The 19,039-nt window shown below is 41.5% G+C and overlaps 1 protein-coding gene across 6 annotated transcripts in view; it reads left to right on the forward strand.

Annotated features, from left to right (window-relative positions):
- BICD1 (BICD cargo adaptor 1) overlaps positions 1 to 19,039 on the forward strand; it is a 271,113-nt gene that overhangs the window by 168,956 nt on the left and 83,118 nt on the right. For all 6 annotated transcript variants that reach the window (XR_004176036.1, XM_003906183.5, XM_031650417.1 and 3 more), the window contains exon 3: positions 14,954 to 15,106. Coding sequence is in view for 5 of the 6 variants with exons in the window: in XM_003906183.5 (XP_003906232.1) it covers positions 14,954 to 15,106 (153 nt within the window). In the remaining variant the exon portion in view is untranslated. The remainder of the gene's footprint in view (positions 1 to 14,953; positions 15,107 to 19,039) is intronic.

Raw genomic sequence — 19,039 nt, forward strand, 5'->3', positions numbered from 1 at the left:
TAATTTTACATGTACATGAAAGTCCTCACAACACAATGAAGACCCAAAGAAGTGACCAGAAGTAGCAAACTTATATGTCTTTTAGACAAAGAAATGATAAATGTGTGAATAAGTGATAAGACAAAGCAGTTTGGATTAGAGGCAGTAAATTGTGAGGAAGTCACTAAAAGTATAGAGGGGGAAACTAATGGAAGATGAGGGATATTTTAGTAAGTTTGTACAGATCTATTTCAGAGGCAATTCCAAGTCTCTGGTGATAAAGATGTTCTTTTCTTCCTGGTACAGGGAGGGCACCCTTCTCCTGGAAATTTTAATGGTGTGTTTTTAAGTAGAAAGGGGGAGGTCAAAAGGCTTTCCTGCATCTGCTATTTCTCCATTGCTTTCAGCTCTAAATAATCAACATGCCAAAGTGGCATATTTTGGGGTGGCATGTCCTGAACTCCTTCACTTGTTTACTCACTTATTGCTAATCAGGACTTGATCATCTTTGTCTCACCCCTTTTTACAGCCGTGCAGCCCTATGCTTTTTATTTTATGCCATTATTTAAATCTGATATTCCATTGAGTTCTCTACAGTTGGAAGGGGTCTAGGTTGGGCTACCTTTGGATTGTTCAAAATGCCTTTTTAAAAGGGCAGAGGTCTTATGGTCAAATCAATTTAGCAAATGGTGCATACCACATCTTGCTCTTAGAAAGTCTCAGTGCTCACTAGCATATTAAAGGTTCTGAGAAATCCAGAAGAAGAAACAAGTATGTAACTTTATTTAACCTAATATTTCCCAAACTTATTTTTAGTGACTCATAGAAACACTCCGTAGAACTAGCCTCTGCGGAACACACTATGGGAAATAGTGTTCCGGAGTCATAAGTATCTCCCCCTTTATCACCTTACTACTCTTTCCCAGCTATGACAGATCTTTTTATATTTCTTTTTTTCTTGCCGAACATGTTTGTTTTAAGCCACAATTCAAACTTGCTACATTTACTTTTTCCTGGTTATTGCCCAGTTGTTAAGTCTGGATTGCCCTGGGAAGATGCTGATTACATGGTGCTCTGAATACCTTTCATTCTTCACCAGTAACTCTCCTAAAGATTTGTGATGCACACATTACTGCCCAGCAGAGAACTGAGCTTGCCTCGTTGCAGTCTCAGAAGACAACCCTTCTGTGTCCATCAGCTTGTTATTGGCTGGCACCACAGAGATGTATTTCTGTGTCCCTCATTAATTGTAACCAACCCTAAGAGAGACAAGGTGTATCAGGCATGTATATACCTTACAATGGATAAGTTTGTCAGATACTTTCCCTTAGTGCATATTTTTTAAAGAGTATATTTTTTAAAGTATAAATACACATGGAATGGATGTAATCAATAAGGGTTTTTAAACACTGGAGAATTTTACATGGGGCCTGCTTTGTAGACATCCTTTTTTTTTTTTCAATCTATGAACTCAAATATATGAAATCTATCTGTACCCTCCTTCTTTTGGCTGCCCAACTAAGCTCATCCCAACAACGCTTCCCAGCTTTCTTCAGGCCACCACCAATCCAATCCAGGCTGGAAGTGATGAGACTGAGCTGTGGAATACAAGGAGTGTGCATGGGGCACTCTTCTAGATCTTGGGGATATAGTAGTAAACCGTTACTGACAACATGCTCTCACGGCTCTTAGATCAAGTGGGGGAAAGATAGCCAATAAACACACAAAGAAATCAAATCTTGATAAACACTTTTCAGATCACTAAAATCAGATTATGTGAGTGTGACCAAGTGACTGCTATAGAAGGAATGGTCTTGGAAAGCTGCTTTTGGAGATGAGAGTTAGGTTGAGGATCCTAGTGAAAAGACTGTGAACAAGGAGAAAGAAATCCAGGCAGAGGAGACAGCTGCTGCAAAAACTCTAAAGCAAGACCCAGCTTCAGGTCTTCTTCTCCTTCTCCTTCTTTCTTTTCTTCTCCTTCTCCTTCTTCTTCCTCTTCTTCCTTCTTCCTTCTTTCTTCTTCTTTCTTCTCCTTCCTTCTTGCTTCATCTTCTTCTTCCTTCTTTCTTCTTCTTCTTTCTTCTTTCTTCTTTCCTTCTCCTCCTCCTCCTCCTCTTCCTCCTCCTTCTTCTCCTTCTTCTCCTCCTTCTTCTCCTCCTCCTTCTCCTCCTTCTTCTCCTCCTCCTTCTCCTCCTCCTTCTTCTCCTCCTTCTCCTCCTCCTCCTCCTCCTCCTCCTTCTTCTTCTTCTTCTTCCTCTTCCTTTTTTTTTTTTTTTTTGACACAGGGTCTCACTCTGTTGCCCAGACTGGAGTGCAGTGGCATGATCTCATCCCACTACAGCCTCCACCTCCTGGGCTCAAGTGATCCTCCCACTTCAGCCTCCCAAGTAGCTGGGACTATAGGCACACGCCACCATGCCCAGCTAATTTTCGTATTTCTTGTAGAGTCTGGGTTTTGCCATGTTGCCCCGGCTACACCTTGAAGTCCTTTGAACCAACAGAAGGCCAGGGAGGGGAGCAAAGTGGATGAGAGATGAGTGGGAAAAAGATACCTCCTGAGCTCTTTCAAGGAGGTCAGGGCAAGTCGCATAGGGTTTTGTTAACCCTGACATGGATTTGAGAATCATTAGCACACAAGTAGGTATCTAAAGCTGGAGGCCTGGATGAAGTTGCCTTTGGGAAGTGAGGAAACAGCAAAAGGAGAGGCTTGGTACAGACCTGGATGGCTCAGCCTTTAGAGGTTGAGCAGAGAAGAGGGGACTGCAAAGAAGCAGCCAGGCAGGTGAGAGTTCAGATGTCTGGGAAGCCATAGGAGAAAGTGTTTCCAAAAGTAGTGGCACATGCTGTTGAAGAAGTCCAGAGAGAGGAAGATACAGAGGTGGCCACCAATCCAATGACAGCGTGCAAGTTGTCAATGACTTTGACAAGCCCAAGTTCGGTGCTCTTTGGGAGGATTGGGGAGGAATGTGGTTTAAGAACAGACGTTCATGACCATAGAAGTGAAAATATGAATGTAAAGGTTAAGGTTTGTTTGTTTTAAGATGGGACTTACTGTCTTTAAACCGTCTGCAGTAGAATGGAAGAAACTATTGATATGAAGGTGGGGATAGAAGCCATATCTCCTTGGGGTTTTTTCCCCCTTAAGGAAATATGAGGCAAGGTTTTCAGGGAGGGAAGATGGACTGATTGTAGGAAGAGAGAGAAGTAAATAACTTGCTATCCTGTGAACACATATGACCACTAGACAGTATTTACAGCCTAGTAGAATTTGGGAGATTCAGGACTTTTTGATTTTTTTAAGTCCATCACTCATATCAGTGATTTTGACCAAATTTAGTTAATACCAAAGTCAGGATCTGAACCTGGGGATGTCTTGTTCAGAGTCTGGGCACTTTACCAGTCCACTCCACTACCTCTCCATGAGTTACAGCTGAAACCAGTCCCCAGTCAGCACAGATCTGTCATTTCTCCAGTTCTCCTCAGCTATGAGCATGCATAGAGAAGGCAGAGAGTTAGGTTTTATTACCAAAAGAGAGAGAAGAGACAGAATTAAATGTGTTTACAAGCCAGTAAGTATGCAATGATGGTGAAATCAAAGAAGTGAAGAATGAGTGTTGTAGATAATGAGCAAATTGGGAATCAAAGGATAGGAAACGATGAGGTGGAAGAGTGAGTGGTTTGATTGGAAGAACTGGAGAGCCTGATTTGGAAGAATCAGAGGTGCAGTTATTGGTGATAACATGACAAATGATATGGGTGTGAGTGGCTCATGTGGGTACAGGAGCAGATCACCTGTGTTGGGAAGGTGGCGGATTGAGAAGTCTGGGCCTGTCCCATGGATCTGACATCCAGGGGTCCCAGCCTTCTTGTTTTCTACAAAAGAGAAACTCAGAGCCTTGTGCCCCTGGAATTTTCAAATAAAGCATGTCCTTGTCCCAAGGTATAGAGAATAGCAGCCGTGCAACCAACAATGTCATTGGGCTCACTTGGGCTACAGTGGGTCGCCCTTCTCCTTCCCTGCCCTCCCTCTACCCCGAAACTTTCCTTACCTACTGAAGGTCTGGCCTTCTTGGCCCCAGCACAGAAATCCCTGTGGGATGGGGAGCAAGGGGAAGTGTTGTCCACTCCTGTCTGCAACAAAAGAAGAGTTCATTTTTGGCCCAATGAACGACACTGAATATTAGGGTCTTAGACTGCCAGAACTCCTGGCAGTGGCACTCCCTGGGAGAGAAGCGAGAAGGCCTGTTCCCACACCCCCCTCTCCAGCTTTCTCCACCTGGACCAGACCAGCTGTTCTCCTTTACTCCCCTCTAGGATCCAGAAATTCCTGGTTTGACTATTAAAAGTAACACTACTTACAATTATTTATAGGATACGTCGTTAACTCTCACATTCACTTTGTTATAAAATTTCTTTTTTCTATAACAACTCTAGGTACTTTTATTGTTATTAGGCCATTGTTCTTTACTCTTTGTTTTCTTGTATTATCACATCAGTCAGCTACCAAATCCTGTTCATTCTAACCGAGATGTTCCCTCATCTGTCCCCTCCGCAGCATTCTTTATGTCTTCTCTCATGTTGGGCCATCAGAGCAGCTGCTTAATTTGTTCTGTTTGACCTTTCTTGCTAAAGTCCACCCTCGCGACTCTCAACAGAGTCACTGGGCAAAACATAGGTCTGATCGTGTGGCTGCTTTGCTTAAAAGTCTTTGATGGTTCCCCAGATTCCTTTGTTTAAAGTAGAATTTCCTGCGGGATCTGTCTCAGGTTACTCTGCTCCAACCACACTAAACTGCACTGTTCCCTAAACCACAGCCTAGTTAAGAACTTTAGAGATTCCAAGCGCTGACTATACTTTGGTTCTTCCCACTACTTCAGAGGTTCACAACACTAGACTAATTTAACATTTTATTTTACAAAACAGCACCGAACTTAGGCATATGCGGAAAAAAGCTGTTTTCCAGATTTTTCTGAGTTTCTGTCTTCTCTTTTTCTTTTGATCACTGCCTCAGGTTCTCTGGGGCTCTAAGGAAATCCTCAGTCTGACTGGAGAATTTTAGCACTGCCTGCAACACAAATATAAGGCTACTTCTGTTTGAAGGTTTATCTCTGGCTGGAAAATCTGTCCTCCTCTATCTCCATTTAGTTAACCTTCACTTTTCCTTCAAGGTTCTACTCAATGGTAACTTCCTTTATAAAGCGTTCCCTGGCTCACCCAGGGGTAATCAATTGCTTAGGCTTTTGCGTGTGAACTTCTGCTTGTGTTATCATAAATTATCTGTATGTCTAGCATCCTTGCTCATTTTCCCATGTTATATCATTAAATCCTCACAGTTACGTAACATCTAATCTTAAGTATTAGGATTCCCATTTTGCAGATAGTAAACAGGGGTTTGTTCCCACCTAACCAAGCTATTATTAGTATCTAATGTGACAGTGGGTATAATTAATTTATAAAAGACTAAGAGCATTATAACTCAAGGCAGTGTTATTTTTAATATATGACTCTTTGTGTGGTGACAAGTGTTCATCTGTATTTTTTCTTCTTGCCAATAGTGAAGGAAATTTATGATTCCTAAAGAAATATTTTAATGTTAATTAAAATAAACTATAAGAACGCTGCTATACCCAGGTGCAATGCAAATAATGAGTTGAGTCTATCCCTGCCATCTCAAGCTAATCCCCTCTCCCCTGAGGAGCTGGGACTCAGCTCCCTGGAGGTGAAAAGCTGAAGCTTTCCCCTGTTGTGCCATTTTCTCCCCTTTCTCTCATGCATTATTTTTCTTACTCTGATTATTCTTGATGGGAGTTTTTAGCAGAGCTCAGCATCATCTTATCCCAGGAAGAAAAAAAAAAAAAAATTGTAGGAGAAAATGTATGATGAGTGGTGCAAAAAACAACAGTTGCAATCTTTTAAACTTATTGTGGAATTAGAGAACATGCCCCTAGAATATAATCACTGGCAATTCAAAAACCAAGGATTTTTAGCAAAATAAATAAGACCAGTTTTCTTCCTCTGGGCCTTGTTTCTGTTTATCTCAGTGAGTCTTTCACCTGAACCAGTCTTTGCAGCCCAAACTCTTCCTTTTCCTTAATTAGCATCAGGAGTTTTCATTAGTTATTTTACGAGTTGTTAGTGATCCTCATTAGCTTTGCTGTGGACTTAAATGTTCTTGACATTAACTGTTTCACTGCGTAAGATTTTATGGTTAATTCCCAGAGTATATAAGCCAGATTATTGGCTGTTATATTTTTTACAATGTATATATTCCCATTTCAGAATCTCTTGTATCTTAACATTTTTCTTTACAATTTTATATAAATGATTGGCATCCAGTTCCTTGGGTTCCTGATATCTTTTTTATACATGTTACATAAGGAAAAATAAGTAAATATATATATCAGTCGTTCAGTTTATAGATTTTTCAAGAAAGAAAAAAATTAAGATAATATGTTTCTACAAAAAAAGAATTTAATGAAATACTGCAATTTGACTTTATAGCCAAATTAGGGGAACACTACTGTTTTTCATTCTACACTTATTCCACACTGTGCTCCAAGTATTGCCCAAGGATCAGAAGACAGAAACCAAGTAACTTGATAATATACTGAAGAAGAATTATAACAGGTCATGTTATTTCAGAGATTTAGGTGTATTTTATTTCAAAGTGCATTGTTCTCCCTTTGTGCCTCCTTCTCAAATAACACAACACAGGAAGCTCTCATCTATGTAAAAATATTTTTGTGTGTGATTAACCACTTGTATACCTGTTTTATTATTCCTTCCATGGTCATCGGGGCCTAAAATGTGCCAGGTATTAGGGACATAGGATAACAAGACAGAAAAGGATCATTATATTCAGATGCAAAAAGAAATGTAAGAAATATAAAATGTATAAAAAGTAAGTAACCAGTTTCAAATAATAATCAGTGTCATTCTGTCAACACTTATTTTCTAAGTACATACTCTATGCTAAATACTGATCTATAAAGTAACTCTGATGGGAGAGTGGAGAGGGAGAGGAGCTATTTTATATTAGTTGCTCAGGAAGGTTTCTCTGAGGAGATGACATCTGAAATGAGACCTAAATAACAAGTAAAAGCAGAAGAGTTTTTCAGCTGAGGTTCTGGGAGTCTGTGGATAGATTTCAGTTCTGTAAACTTGGATGGGAAAAATAATTACATCTTTATTTTCATTAAACTCAGACTGAAATTTAGCATTTTCTTCTATTTGAATATAGACAAGAAACCTCAGTAGTAGCACTTGTTACTTTGTTACCAGTAGAAAGTATAGTTGTTTTTTTTTGAGACCAAGTGTCCCTCTGTCGCCCAGGCTGGAGTGCAGTGGTGCGATCTCCATTCACTGCAAGCTCAGCCTCCTGGGTTCACGCCATATTCCTGCCTCAGTCTCCCCAGCAACTGGGACTACGGGCGCATGCCGCCACGGCTGGCTAATTTTTGTATTTTTAGTAGAGATGGGGTTTCACCATGTTAACCAGGATGGTCTCGATCTCCTGACCTTGTGATCCGCCCGCCTCGGCCTCCCAAAGTGCTGGGATTACAGGCATGAGCCACCGTGCCCAGCCAAAAGTATAGTTTTTTAAAATTATATCTCAGTTTTCACAGGTGTCTTGGAATGTTATCATTGCTTTGAAATTATGAGATTTCTTAGATGTGACACTAGATCTGATTCTAATTGTGTTAATGAAGCACATGTATTACTGTATTGATTATATATTACTGGATAATGAATGACCCACAATTTGGGAGCTTTAAATAATAACCCATGATTCTGTTGGTCAGCAGTTTGGGCTGTGCTCAGCTAGGTGGTCATTTTGTTTCGTTTTGTTTGAGACGGAGTCTCACTCTGTCACCCAGGCTGGAGTGCAGTGGTGCAATCTCATCTCACTGCAAGCTCTGCCTTCCAGGTTCATGCCATTCTCCTGCCTCAGCCTCCTGAGTAACTGGGACTACAGGCGCCTGCCACCACACCCAGCTAATTTTTTGTATTTTTAGTAGAGACAGGGTTTCACTGTGTTAGCCAGGATGGTCTTGATCTCCTGACCTTGTGATCCGCCCGTCTCGGCCTCCCAAAGTGCTGGGATTACAGGCGTGAGCCACCGCGCCCAGCCGAAAGTATAGTTTTTTAAAATTATGTCTCAGTTTTCACAGGTGTCTTGAAATGCTATCATTGCTTTGAAATTATGAGATTTCTTAGATGTGACACTAGATCTGATTCTAATTGTGTTAATAAAGAAGCACATGTATTACTGTACTGATTATATATTACTGGTTAATAAATGACCCACAATTTGGGAGCTTTAAGCAATAACCCATGATTCTTTTGGTCAGCAGTTTGGGCTGTGCTCAGCTGGGTGGTTCTTTTGTTTTGTTTTGTTTTGTTTTGTTTTGTTTTGTTTGAGACGGAGTCTCACTCTGTCGCCCAGGCTGGAGTGCAGTGGCGCGATCTCGGCTCACTGCAAGCTCTGCCTCCCAGGTTCATGCCATTCTCCTGCTGCAGCCTCCTGAGTAGCTGGGACTACAGGCGCCCGCCACCACATCCAGCTGATTTTTTGTATTTTTAGTAGAGACGGGGTTTCACTGTGTTAGCCAGGGTGGTCTCGATCTCCTGACCTTGTGATCTGCCTGCCTCGGCCTCCCAAAGTGCTGGGATTACAGGCATGAGCCACCGCACCCGGCCCTCATCTGGGTGGTTTTTAAGGACTTGCCAGGATTGTTCATGTGGCTGCAGTCATCTGGCAGCCCCACTGGGCCAAATAGTCCAAGACGGCCTTCCTCCCATGCCCAGCACTGATGCTGGCTGCAGGCTGGGCCACATGACTCCAACAGGCTACCCTGGGGCTCTTCACATAGTCACAGTGTTACAAGACAGCAAGAACATGAGCCACAAAGCCCCTTGAGGCTCAGGCTCAGAACTCCCCAGCACTTCCACTATCTTCTGTGGGTCGAAACAAATCCAAAGGCCAGCTCAGTCAATTTGAGAGGCAATTCCATGGGTTGTGGCTTCAGGGAAGTGTGATTAATTGGAGGCCGTTACTATACTTATCTATCACCTACCAAGTTCTAATTTTTTTTTTTTTTTTTTTTTCCCCGAGACATGGTCTCACTCTGTCACCCAGGCTGGAGTGTAGTGACATGATCATGGCTCACTGTATCCTTGACCTTTGGGGCTCAAGCAGTCCTCCCACTTCAGCCCCCTGAGTAGCTGGGACTACAAGTGTGCACCACCATACCTGGCTAATTTTTGCATGTTCTTTTTTTGTACAAAATAATCTTCTGGATGGGGCTCCCCATGTTTCCCAGGCTGGTCTTGAACTCCTGGATTCAAGTGATCCTCTCATCTCAGCTTCCCAAAGTACGGGGGTTACAGGCATAAACCACTGTGCCCAGCATATGTCATAATTTTAAAAATTATTATAATAAGTTGGCCAGGCTTTGTGACTCACACCTGTAGTCCCAGCACTTTGGGAGGCCAAGGCAGGTGGATCACTTGAGGTCAGAAGTTCAAAACCAGCCTGGCCGACATGGCGAAATCCTGTCTCTACTAAAAATACAAAAAATTAGCCAGGTGTGGTGGCAGGCACCTGTAATCCTAGCTACTTGGGAGACTGAGGCACAAGAATCACGTGAACCTGGGAGACGGAGGTTGCAGTGAGCCAAGATCGTGCCACTGCTCTCCAGCCTAGGTGACACAGCAAGACTCTCTCTCAAAAAAAAAAATAATAATAATAATAAAATAATATATATAAAAAATAATTTTAATGTGATCAGTGTTTTTTATAATTTTGTCTTTTACACTTTTTAAAATATTATTCTGAGAAGAGGTTCATAGGCTTCAGCACTTTGTCAGAGAGGGTCATGGCACAATATGAGGTTAAGAGCCCTTGATCTAAAGTCAGGGAGTTCTGGAAAGAGGAATAAAGAAGCCTCAAGGCAGAAGCAAGCCGACATGTCCAATGGGATGGAGGAGCAGAAGGAAAGCTCCTGTGGCCAGAGCCAAAGATTGAGGGGCAGAGTGGTTGGAGACAGAGGTAGGACCAGATGTGACTTCGTTGAAAGCTTTTGAAACTTGCAGAGGGACCTTCACTTCCCCACTGCAACACACCACAGAGTGTGAAAAGTAGGTATTGCATGTAAATTGTATTTTGATTTTTTTGGGGTCATTGCTAACTTCTTTTAGTTATCTAGGCAGAAATAAGGAAACTCTTTTTTGCTATTCCATATATGTATTGTGATATCAGAGTCTGTTGTTTAGTTTTTTTGTTTGTTTGTTTGTTTGAGACAGTCTTGCTCTGTTGCCAGGCTGGAGTGCAGTGGTGCAATCTCAGCTCACTGCAGCCTCCACCTCCTGGGTTCAGTGATTCTCCTGCCTCAGCCTCCCGAGTAGCTGGGACTACAGCCTCCATGCCCGGCTAATTTTTGTATTTTTAGTAGAGACGGGGTTTCACCATTTTGGCCAGGATAGTCTCACTCTCGTCTCAATCTCCTGAACTCGTGATCTGCCCTCCTCGGCCTCCCAAAGTGTTGGGATTACAGGCGTGAGCCACTGTGCCCAGCCCCAGAGTCTGTTGTTTCTAAAGGATGATGACTGGGCAGTAGCTTTCTAGAGCTGGGAAAACCACATTTCAACAGGATTACATACCAATATTTACTATTTCATAAATCTAGGCATATTTGCTTAAAATAGTCTCCTTTAGAGAGGCAAGAAACAGAAGCCCATTTTTTGTTTGTTTGTTTTTAGGAAATTCATATAAGCCATTGGTAAGCTTCTTTTAAGTTGGCAAACTCTATTTTCAGAAGACTTCTATGTTGACACTTGTGACCTATAGTAGAACAGAATTGCTTTAAGAGATCAGCATTGATAAAAGCAGAGGGAAGCTGAAAAGGGAGGATTAGGCTAAAGTCAATTGGTGGAGTAGGCATATGTGAATTACTCAAGTGTTGAAGAAATGACTCTGTTGGAGTTACCAGTTTATTATAACGAGAGCTAAAGTGAGAAATGCCAGACTGTCTAGAAGCATTCTGACTAACAAGGAGCTCCAACCCCTTATATATAAATGAGGTTACATATAGCAGGTTGAAAGCAGGTTTCCAAAACAACCAGTTAGTTTGTATAGCTTCAGGATTGATGATTACATTCCATAGGATATTACATTAAATTGATGAAATCTGCACATCTCCAGGGAAGTCCTTACTAGATAGCCAGTGAGCTTTTATGATGATAAGATACATAATGGATAAAAATTTTCTGATGCCAGAAAAGCTTCGGCCCTGCTCTAGTTAGGATCTATATTCATATTATCACCAGGTCAAGTGTCTTGCAAACTTTCTTAGCTTTCGTTCTTATCAGACTACAGTTCATGATGTGAGGTATCAAAGACTCTCTCCTTAACCAAGCTTCAGTCATGCTCTGCTAATATCTCTTTTGGACCAGGCTTGAACCTTGCTCCACCCCCAGCTTTGGCCTGCCCAGCCCAGCCTTAGCAAGGAATTCTGCTAAGTCATCTCCAAACCCTAGCTATCTAATTACCCTTGATATCTGATCAAGTTCTTCATCCTCCACCTTTTTGATGTCTAAGTCCTTGGACTGCCTTTAGCAAGAGTCCTGTTAGGCCAGCTTAGCAAGAATTCCCCTGCCCTTGATGTGTCCTTTCAGCAATTTCCCATCCTTTGACCTCCTCACGCTGTTCTTGGCTGTAAATCTTCACTTGCTCTTGCTGTTTCAGAGTTGAACCCCTTCTTTTTCCCCTCCAGTTGCAATGGTCTTGAATGAAGTCTTCCTTTCCATTTTAACAAGGGTCAGAATAACTTTTTTAACATCTGTCTTCATACCACAGTCAACAACCGCTTATCCTCCCCAAAACTCTGAGCTAACATCACTACTTAGAGATTACAGTGTCTGCCTATTTTATTAGCTGGAACTGCATCAGTGATTTTGGAGCTGAATTTTTCATTTTTTACATGTAAGATTATGTGTTTATAATTTATTGTTTTCACATAAGCATAAACAGAACTAGGAAGAGCTGTACTCGGGAGTCAAGTTAGAAGAAAAAACATCACCATGTTCAAATAGGCAACTGAACATGCCTCTGAAAACCAGAGGCAAAGGCAGTTATTTATAGTTAACATCTGTAGAATATGGACCGGGTGTGGTGGCTCACGCTTATAATCCCAGCACTTTGGGAGGCCAAAGCAGGAGGATTGCTTGAACCCAGACATTCGAGACCAGCTTAGGCAACATGGCGAGACCCCACCTCTACAGAAAATTTAAAAATTAGCTGGGCGTGGTTGATGTGCACCTGTAGGCCCAGCTACTCAGGAGGCTGAGGTGGGAGGATCACTTAAGCCTGGGAGGTCAAGGCTACATCGAGCTGTGATCGAGGCACCTGGGCAACAGAGCAAGACCTTGCCTCTACCCCAAAAAAAAAAAAAAAAAAAAATTAAATTTGTAGAAGGCTGGGCACAGTGGCTCACACCTGTAATCCCAGCACTTTGGGGGCTGAGGCAGAAGGATTGCTCTCAGGAGTTTAAGACCAGCCTGGGCAACATGGTGAAATACCATCTCTACAAAAAAATACAAAAATTAGCCAGTCATGGTGGTGTACACCTGTAGTCCCAGCTACTTAGGAGGCTGAGGTGGGAGAATCGCTTGAGCCTGGGAGGTCAAGGCTGCAGTGAGCCGTGATCATGCCACTGCACTGTAGCGTGGGTGACAGAGTGAGACCATGTCTTTTTTAAAAAAAAAAAAAATCTGTAGAATATGAAGCAAGATGAGAGACATTTGAAAGCACATGTAGGAAAATCAGGTGTTCTTCTAGAGCTGGCTCTCTGTTACGATAGAGACCTTTAAAATGTTTCTTCTGGTGCTTGCAGATGTCACCCTACCCTCCCACAAAGATAACAATGCATTTACTTCTGTCACTAGAGATTAGTTTTGCGCATGTATTCTTTCCTTAGGGCTGCCGTAACAAAGTCTGGGAGGCTTTAAAACAATAGAAATTTATCGTCTCACAGTTCTGGAGGCCAGAAGTCAGAAATCATGGTGTCGGCAGGGCCATGGTCCCTCTGGCAGCTCTAGGGAAGGACCTTTCCTTGCCCTTCCTGGCTTCTGGTGTTTGCTGGCAATCCTTGGTGTTCCTTGGAGTGTAGATGGGTCACTTCAGTCTTTGCCTCCATGGTCATGTGGCCATCTTTTCCCTGTGTTTCTTCACATGGTCTTCCCACCCCACACGCAGAGGTATGTGTCAGCTTCTGTGTGGCTGAATTTCCCCTTTTTATAAAGACAGCAGCCCTATCGGATTGGGCCTATTCTAATGATCTCATTTTAATTTTTACCTTTGTAAAGACCCTGGGAGTTAGGACTTCAACATGTCTTTTTTGGGAGACAATGGAACCTACATAGCATGTTTTTGAACTTTACATGCAGAATCATTTTGTATGTAGTCATTTGCATCTGGCTTATTTCAGTCAATATATTAGTGAGAGTCATCCGTGTTGCCGTAGCAGTTTCTATTCATTGTCAGTCCTGCCCACCACTATATCAAGGCTCCGCAAATTATGGTGTGAAGGCCAAATGCATCATGACTCATTTTTTTCCCATATGGAGATCTAGGAATTACATAAGAAAATGTGGTTTTTGGTTTCTATGGTACTTTTTTGCATATTTCTCTTTGTTTGAATTGGAAACAAATCTAATTAATCCTTAATTAAAAGAAAACTTTTCTATCCCATCTTTCCATGACTATGAATATGTTACATGTATAAATGTTTATATCTACTATGTGGTCATTATACAGTTTGAACTAAAACATAGCTTATACTTGCCACGTAAGTTTATGGAAAAAGTTAAATATTTTTTTTAATTGATTGATTTCTATCCTGTAACTTTACACATAAGACCTGGTAATACAAGCTTGTTGTTAAAAAAATAATAATAATTGAAATTATCCAGAAGGACATAAAATCAAACTAATAGGCTCCTCTCCTTATCCCTGTGGCTTGCCCAGTCTAATCCTTTATAAATCACCACTATTGACAGTTTTCTGGATATTCTTACAAATATTTTTTCTGACATGGAAGTGTGCATGTATCTGTATATGTGTATGTTCCCTGTATTTCTAACATACCTGGGATCCTAATATGCATACTAATCTATAACTTGCTTTTTACATTTAATAATATATTATTATATTGTGTATATATATAATATATATATAATATATTATTATATAATAATATATTGTGACTACATTTCCATTTTAGTACAATAAAGTTTCTCTTCATTCTTTTTTTCTATTTTTGAGATGGAGTCTTGCTGTGTCACCCCGGCTGGAGTGAAGTGGCCTGATCTCGGCTCACTGCAACCTCTGCATCCTGGGTTCAAGCAGTTCTCCTGTCTCAGCCTCCCGAGTAGCTAGAATTATAGGTGTCCACCGCCACACCTAGCTAATTTTTTTTTTTTTTTTTGTATTTTCAGTAGAGACAGGGTTTCACCATGTTGGCCAGGTTGGTCTCGAACTCCTGACCTCAGGTGATCCACCTGCCTCAGCCTCCCAAAGTGCTGGGATTACAGGCATGAGCCACTGCACCCAGACTTTCTCATTTCTTAAAAATAATGTTATAATGTTCCATTCAATGGATGCATGATAATGTGTTTCCCAAATAGCAAACATTTATACTGTTTCCAATTTTTTGTGTAAGTATACATGGATTTATCTTTTTATTTACTTCTATGAAAACATTTAAGAATGATTTTTAGATGTTGAATTGCTGGATAATATATATGTGCTTTTAAGTTTTTGGCAGATATCACTAAATTGCCATTCGACTAAAAGGCAGTAACAATTTACACCCCATGAGGTGTTTTTATTATTATTTTTAATGACCAGGACTTTATACCTTGTAAAATCTGCAATAAGAGAGTTATGTATTAACTGTTTACTCTGTTGTTTCAGAACAATGAGATGGTGGAGCTACAGAGAATACGGATGAAGGATGAAATCCGAGAATATAAGTTCCGAGAGGCACGGCTCCTTCAGGACTATACTGAATTGGAAGAAGAAAATATCACGTTGCAGAAACTAGTGTCCACGTTGAAGCAGAACCAGGTAAGGTTTAAGAAATTTTTTGAGTTATACTGAAGATGAATCTATATCTTCTGACCACTAGGGTTAAATCTCCTCTTCATTTCTCAGGAAGGAACTTGTCAAAATTTATTGTTTACTCTTTAATCTTCTCTCTATAACATTTATGTACTGAAATGTCCCAACCCTCCTATTTCAGCTAAAATATAGAAAGAAAAAATGCAACTGTAAGTAGTATAGTGTACACTAAAGTTTTATTGAATAAGAAAAAGAATTTTAGTTTGTATTTTAGTTCTGCATTCATTTATTTCATAAGACAAATGTATTGTAACAAATTTAACCTGACAGCTTCTCATTAAAAGCCTGAGTCTTAGCCGGGCGTGGTGGTATATGCCTGTAATCCCAGCTACTTGGGAGGCTGAGGCAGGAGAATCACTTGAACCCGAGAGGTGGAGGTAGCAGTGAGCCCAGATTGTGCCACTGCCCTCCAGCCTTAGTGACAGAGTGAGACTCTGTCTTTAAAAAAAAAAAAAAAAGCCCAGGTCTCTACACTTGTCTACGAGCTTAAGGTCTTCCTACGATCACTGGTCTCTCACGCCCTAAAAATTTTTTCTGTAAATTGCTTTCAAATAATAGAGGGAAATGGATTATGAAGTATAAATCAAGAAGAGCAAAATGATAAGAAAAAGAGGCCAGGCATTGTGGGTCACACCAGTAATCCCAGCACTTTGGGAGGCCGAGGTGGGTGGATCACCTGAGGTCAGGAGTTTGAGACCAGTCTGGCCAATATGATGAAACCCTGTCTCTACTAAAAATACAAAAATTTGCCAGGCATGTTGGTGGGCGCCTATAATCTCAGCTACTCAGGAGACTAAGGCAGGAGAATTGCTTGAACCCGGGAGGCGGAGGTTGCAGTGAACCGAGGTTACACCACTGCACTCCAGCCTGGATGACAGAGTGAGACTCCATCTCAAAAAAAAAGAAAAAGAAAAAGAAAATGCCTGTTTTCTTTTTCAGCTGTAACCTGACTACAAAGTTACATTCGTACATTTAAATAATTTTTTTGCTGTAATGGGGCTTTGATAGCTTAATTTTCCTGATTGGTTTGCATTGTGGATTTTCAGAGCTATTAATAATGATTGAATCTGTAATTTTAGAAGAATTTATTTATGAATACAGTTGAATCAAGTAGTTAAGCAAAGGTGAATTGGATGTTCGAGTTCTTTTCAAGGTTCTTCCTCAGCGACACCTCTATTCTGGTTTAAACGCTGTTGCCACCTCTCAGTTCAGATCAACAGCCTATGTGCCAGGTGCTGTGCTAGGCTGGACAGACACAAGAATCTGTAGGGCATGATTCTTGTCCTGTGTAAACTTAGAAGCCAGCCCAGATGTATGCTTTTACCTCACTCCCTTCCTGAGTTGGTATCTACATGATACATTGATTGATTGATCAATTGATAGATAGAGATAATGTTTTGATAGATATAAGCGTTAAAAAGGAAAAGAAAAAAAATCTAGAAGAGAAAAATCCATGTAGTGGCACAATTAAAATTTGATTTCCTTTTTTTTTTTTTTTTTTTGTTTTTGCGACAGAGTCTTGCTCTGTTGCCCAGGCTGGAATGCAGTGGCGCAATCTCAGCTCGCTGCAGCCTCCACCTCCTGGTTCAAGCAATTCTCCTGCCTCAGCCTCCCGAGCAGCTGGGATTACTGGCATGAGCCACCACACCCAGCTAATTTTTGTAGTTTCAGTAAAGACAGGGTTGTACCATGTTGGCCAAGCTGGTCTGAACTCCTGAGCTTAAGCAGTCCGCCCGCCTCAGCCTCCCGAAGTGCTGGGATTACAAGCACGAGCCACAGCGCTTGGCCAAAATTTGATTTCTGATCATTGCCACTTCCCCCAGATTTGGAGTGCTGGGAGGAAGACATGTAGGGGGACAGTTTCAGTCCATCAAAAAAGGGCTACTGGAGTATCCCCATGTGTTTCTGCCTCATTCCTTCTGTAAGCTCTGAATCCTCATATGTGTGCTGAGGGGGGCCATTCCAGAGGCTCCCCAGGTCTTGATTTGGCTGGGAAAAGTGAGCACACAGTGGAGAAATGTAGACTTTGAAAAATACATTTGTAAAGATGCTTCTCGAATACTTTTTAAAATAAGAAGGGTTTTGTTTGTTCATTTGTTTGTTTTTGAGACGGAGTCTTGCTCTTTCACCAGGCGGGAGTGCAGTGGCGTGATCTTGGCTCACTGCAACCTCTGCCTCCCGGGATCAACCGATTCTCCTGCCTCAGCCTCCTGAGTAGCTGGGACTACATGCATGTGCCACCACACCTGGCTAATTTTTTATATTTTCAGTAGAGACGGGGTTTCACCGTGTTAGCAAGGATGGTCTCAATCTCCTGACCTCGTGATCCGCCCACCTCAGCCTCCCAGAGTGCTGAAATTACAGGTGTGAGCCACCGTGCCTGGCCTAAGAAGGGTATTTTTTGTGGTCCTTTTTTTGGTTATTGATGAAGCACATAGAGGATTTGAAACAAATTTACTTGAAGTGCAACTATTTGAAGTGGCCCTTCCTTCCCGATTCCTACACTCCTCCCTGCTCTCTAGAGCATGGTGAGAGCACCACCAGCAGCCTCCTTGGAGAGCCTTCCGTGACCGCATGTGTAGACTGAGGGACTCAGGAGGTTAATGAAGGCCAGTATTAGATATTCTTGAAAGACTGCCAAGGTATCCCTTGAGTATTCATTAACCCAGATGCCGTTTCTGGGAGAATTTGTACTGTCATTCCTGTTGTGAGTTTCCCCATGCCCTCCTTCCAGTAATTGAAACATGGGATCCAATGGTTAACTCAGAAGTTTTTTAAAAAGGAGGGGGAACTTACACATTTTTTACTTCCAACATGCCATATGCTAATTTTCCCAATTAAGTGTCCAATTAATTCATTCAAAATCATTTTCTACACAGAGCGCCATTCTGATTTATTCCCTGAAATTGGAGGAACTAAAATGCCACAAGTCTCTCCCAGCTAAGAAAATGCTGTGTTTGTTTCCCGTAGTAATTGATCTTTATTTATAGATGCTAGCATCTATCGTAAACTCTTTCTAATCAATAAAGGTTTTTGGTTTTTTGGGTTTTTTTGAGACAGGGTCTTGCTCTGTCACCCAGGCTGGAGTGCAGTGGCTTAATCTCGGCTCACTGCAACCTCTGCCTCCTGGTCTTGTGACTCAGCCTCCTGAGTAGCTGGGATTACAGGCGTGTGCCACCAGGCCCAGTTAATTTTTGTATTTTTAGTTGAGACAGGGTTTTGCCATGTTGGCCAGGCTGGTCTCAAGTGATCCGCCCACCTTGGCCTCCCAAAGTGCTGGGATTACAGGCATGAGCCACCATGCCTGGCCCTAATTAATGAAGTATTAAGTACAATGTTTTATGTACAAATGCCACAGAGTTTTTTAAAGAGGCGATAATGAGTAGCATTCAGTCACAAAATTGGGTTGTGTTACTTTGTACTGAGGTTCCCCATGCGTTGTATAGTGCTTCAGCCTGGTTTGATGTTTCTAAACAGCAAAGTTATTACCATTTTAAAATGCTTAGTTCAAAGAATTTTTCCTTCTGAAGTATTATTTTTCTTTTAGCTATTTATTGATTATTTTCTAAGTACGGTGTAATTATTAAGTAACACCTCTTTCTATAGTCTATTTATTCATTTGTTTACATTCCATTTCCTTCCACTAACATACAGCACCTGTGATAGAGCCTGATCCATAGTAGATATTAGATAAATACTTGTTGAAAGAATAAAAAAACTGGCCAGGCACTGTGGCTCAAGCCTGTAATCCCAGCACTTTGGGAGGCTGAGGAGGATCACTTGAGTCCAAAAGTTCGCATCCAGCAACATAGGGAGACCTCATCTCTACCAAAAGCAAAAAAAAAAATTAACCAAGTGTGATGATGGACACCTGTGGTC

The sequence above is a fragment of the Papio anubis genome, chromosome 9 (genome assembly GCF_008728515.1).
Source record: "Papio anubis isolate 15944 chromosome 9, Panubis1.0, whole genome shotgun sequence".
In the NCBI taxonomy this organism is placed as follows: Eukaryota; Metazoa; Chordata; class Mammalia; order Primates; family Cercopithecidae; genus Papio; species Papio anubis.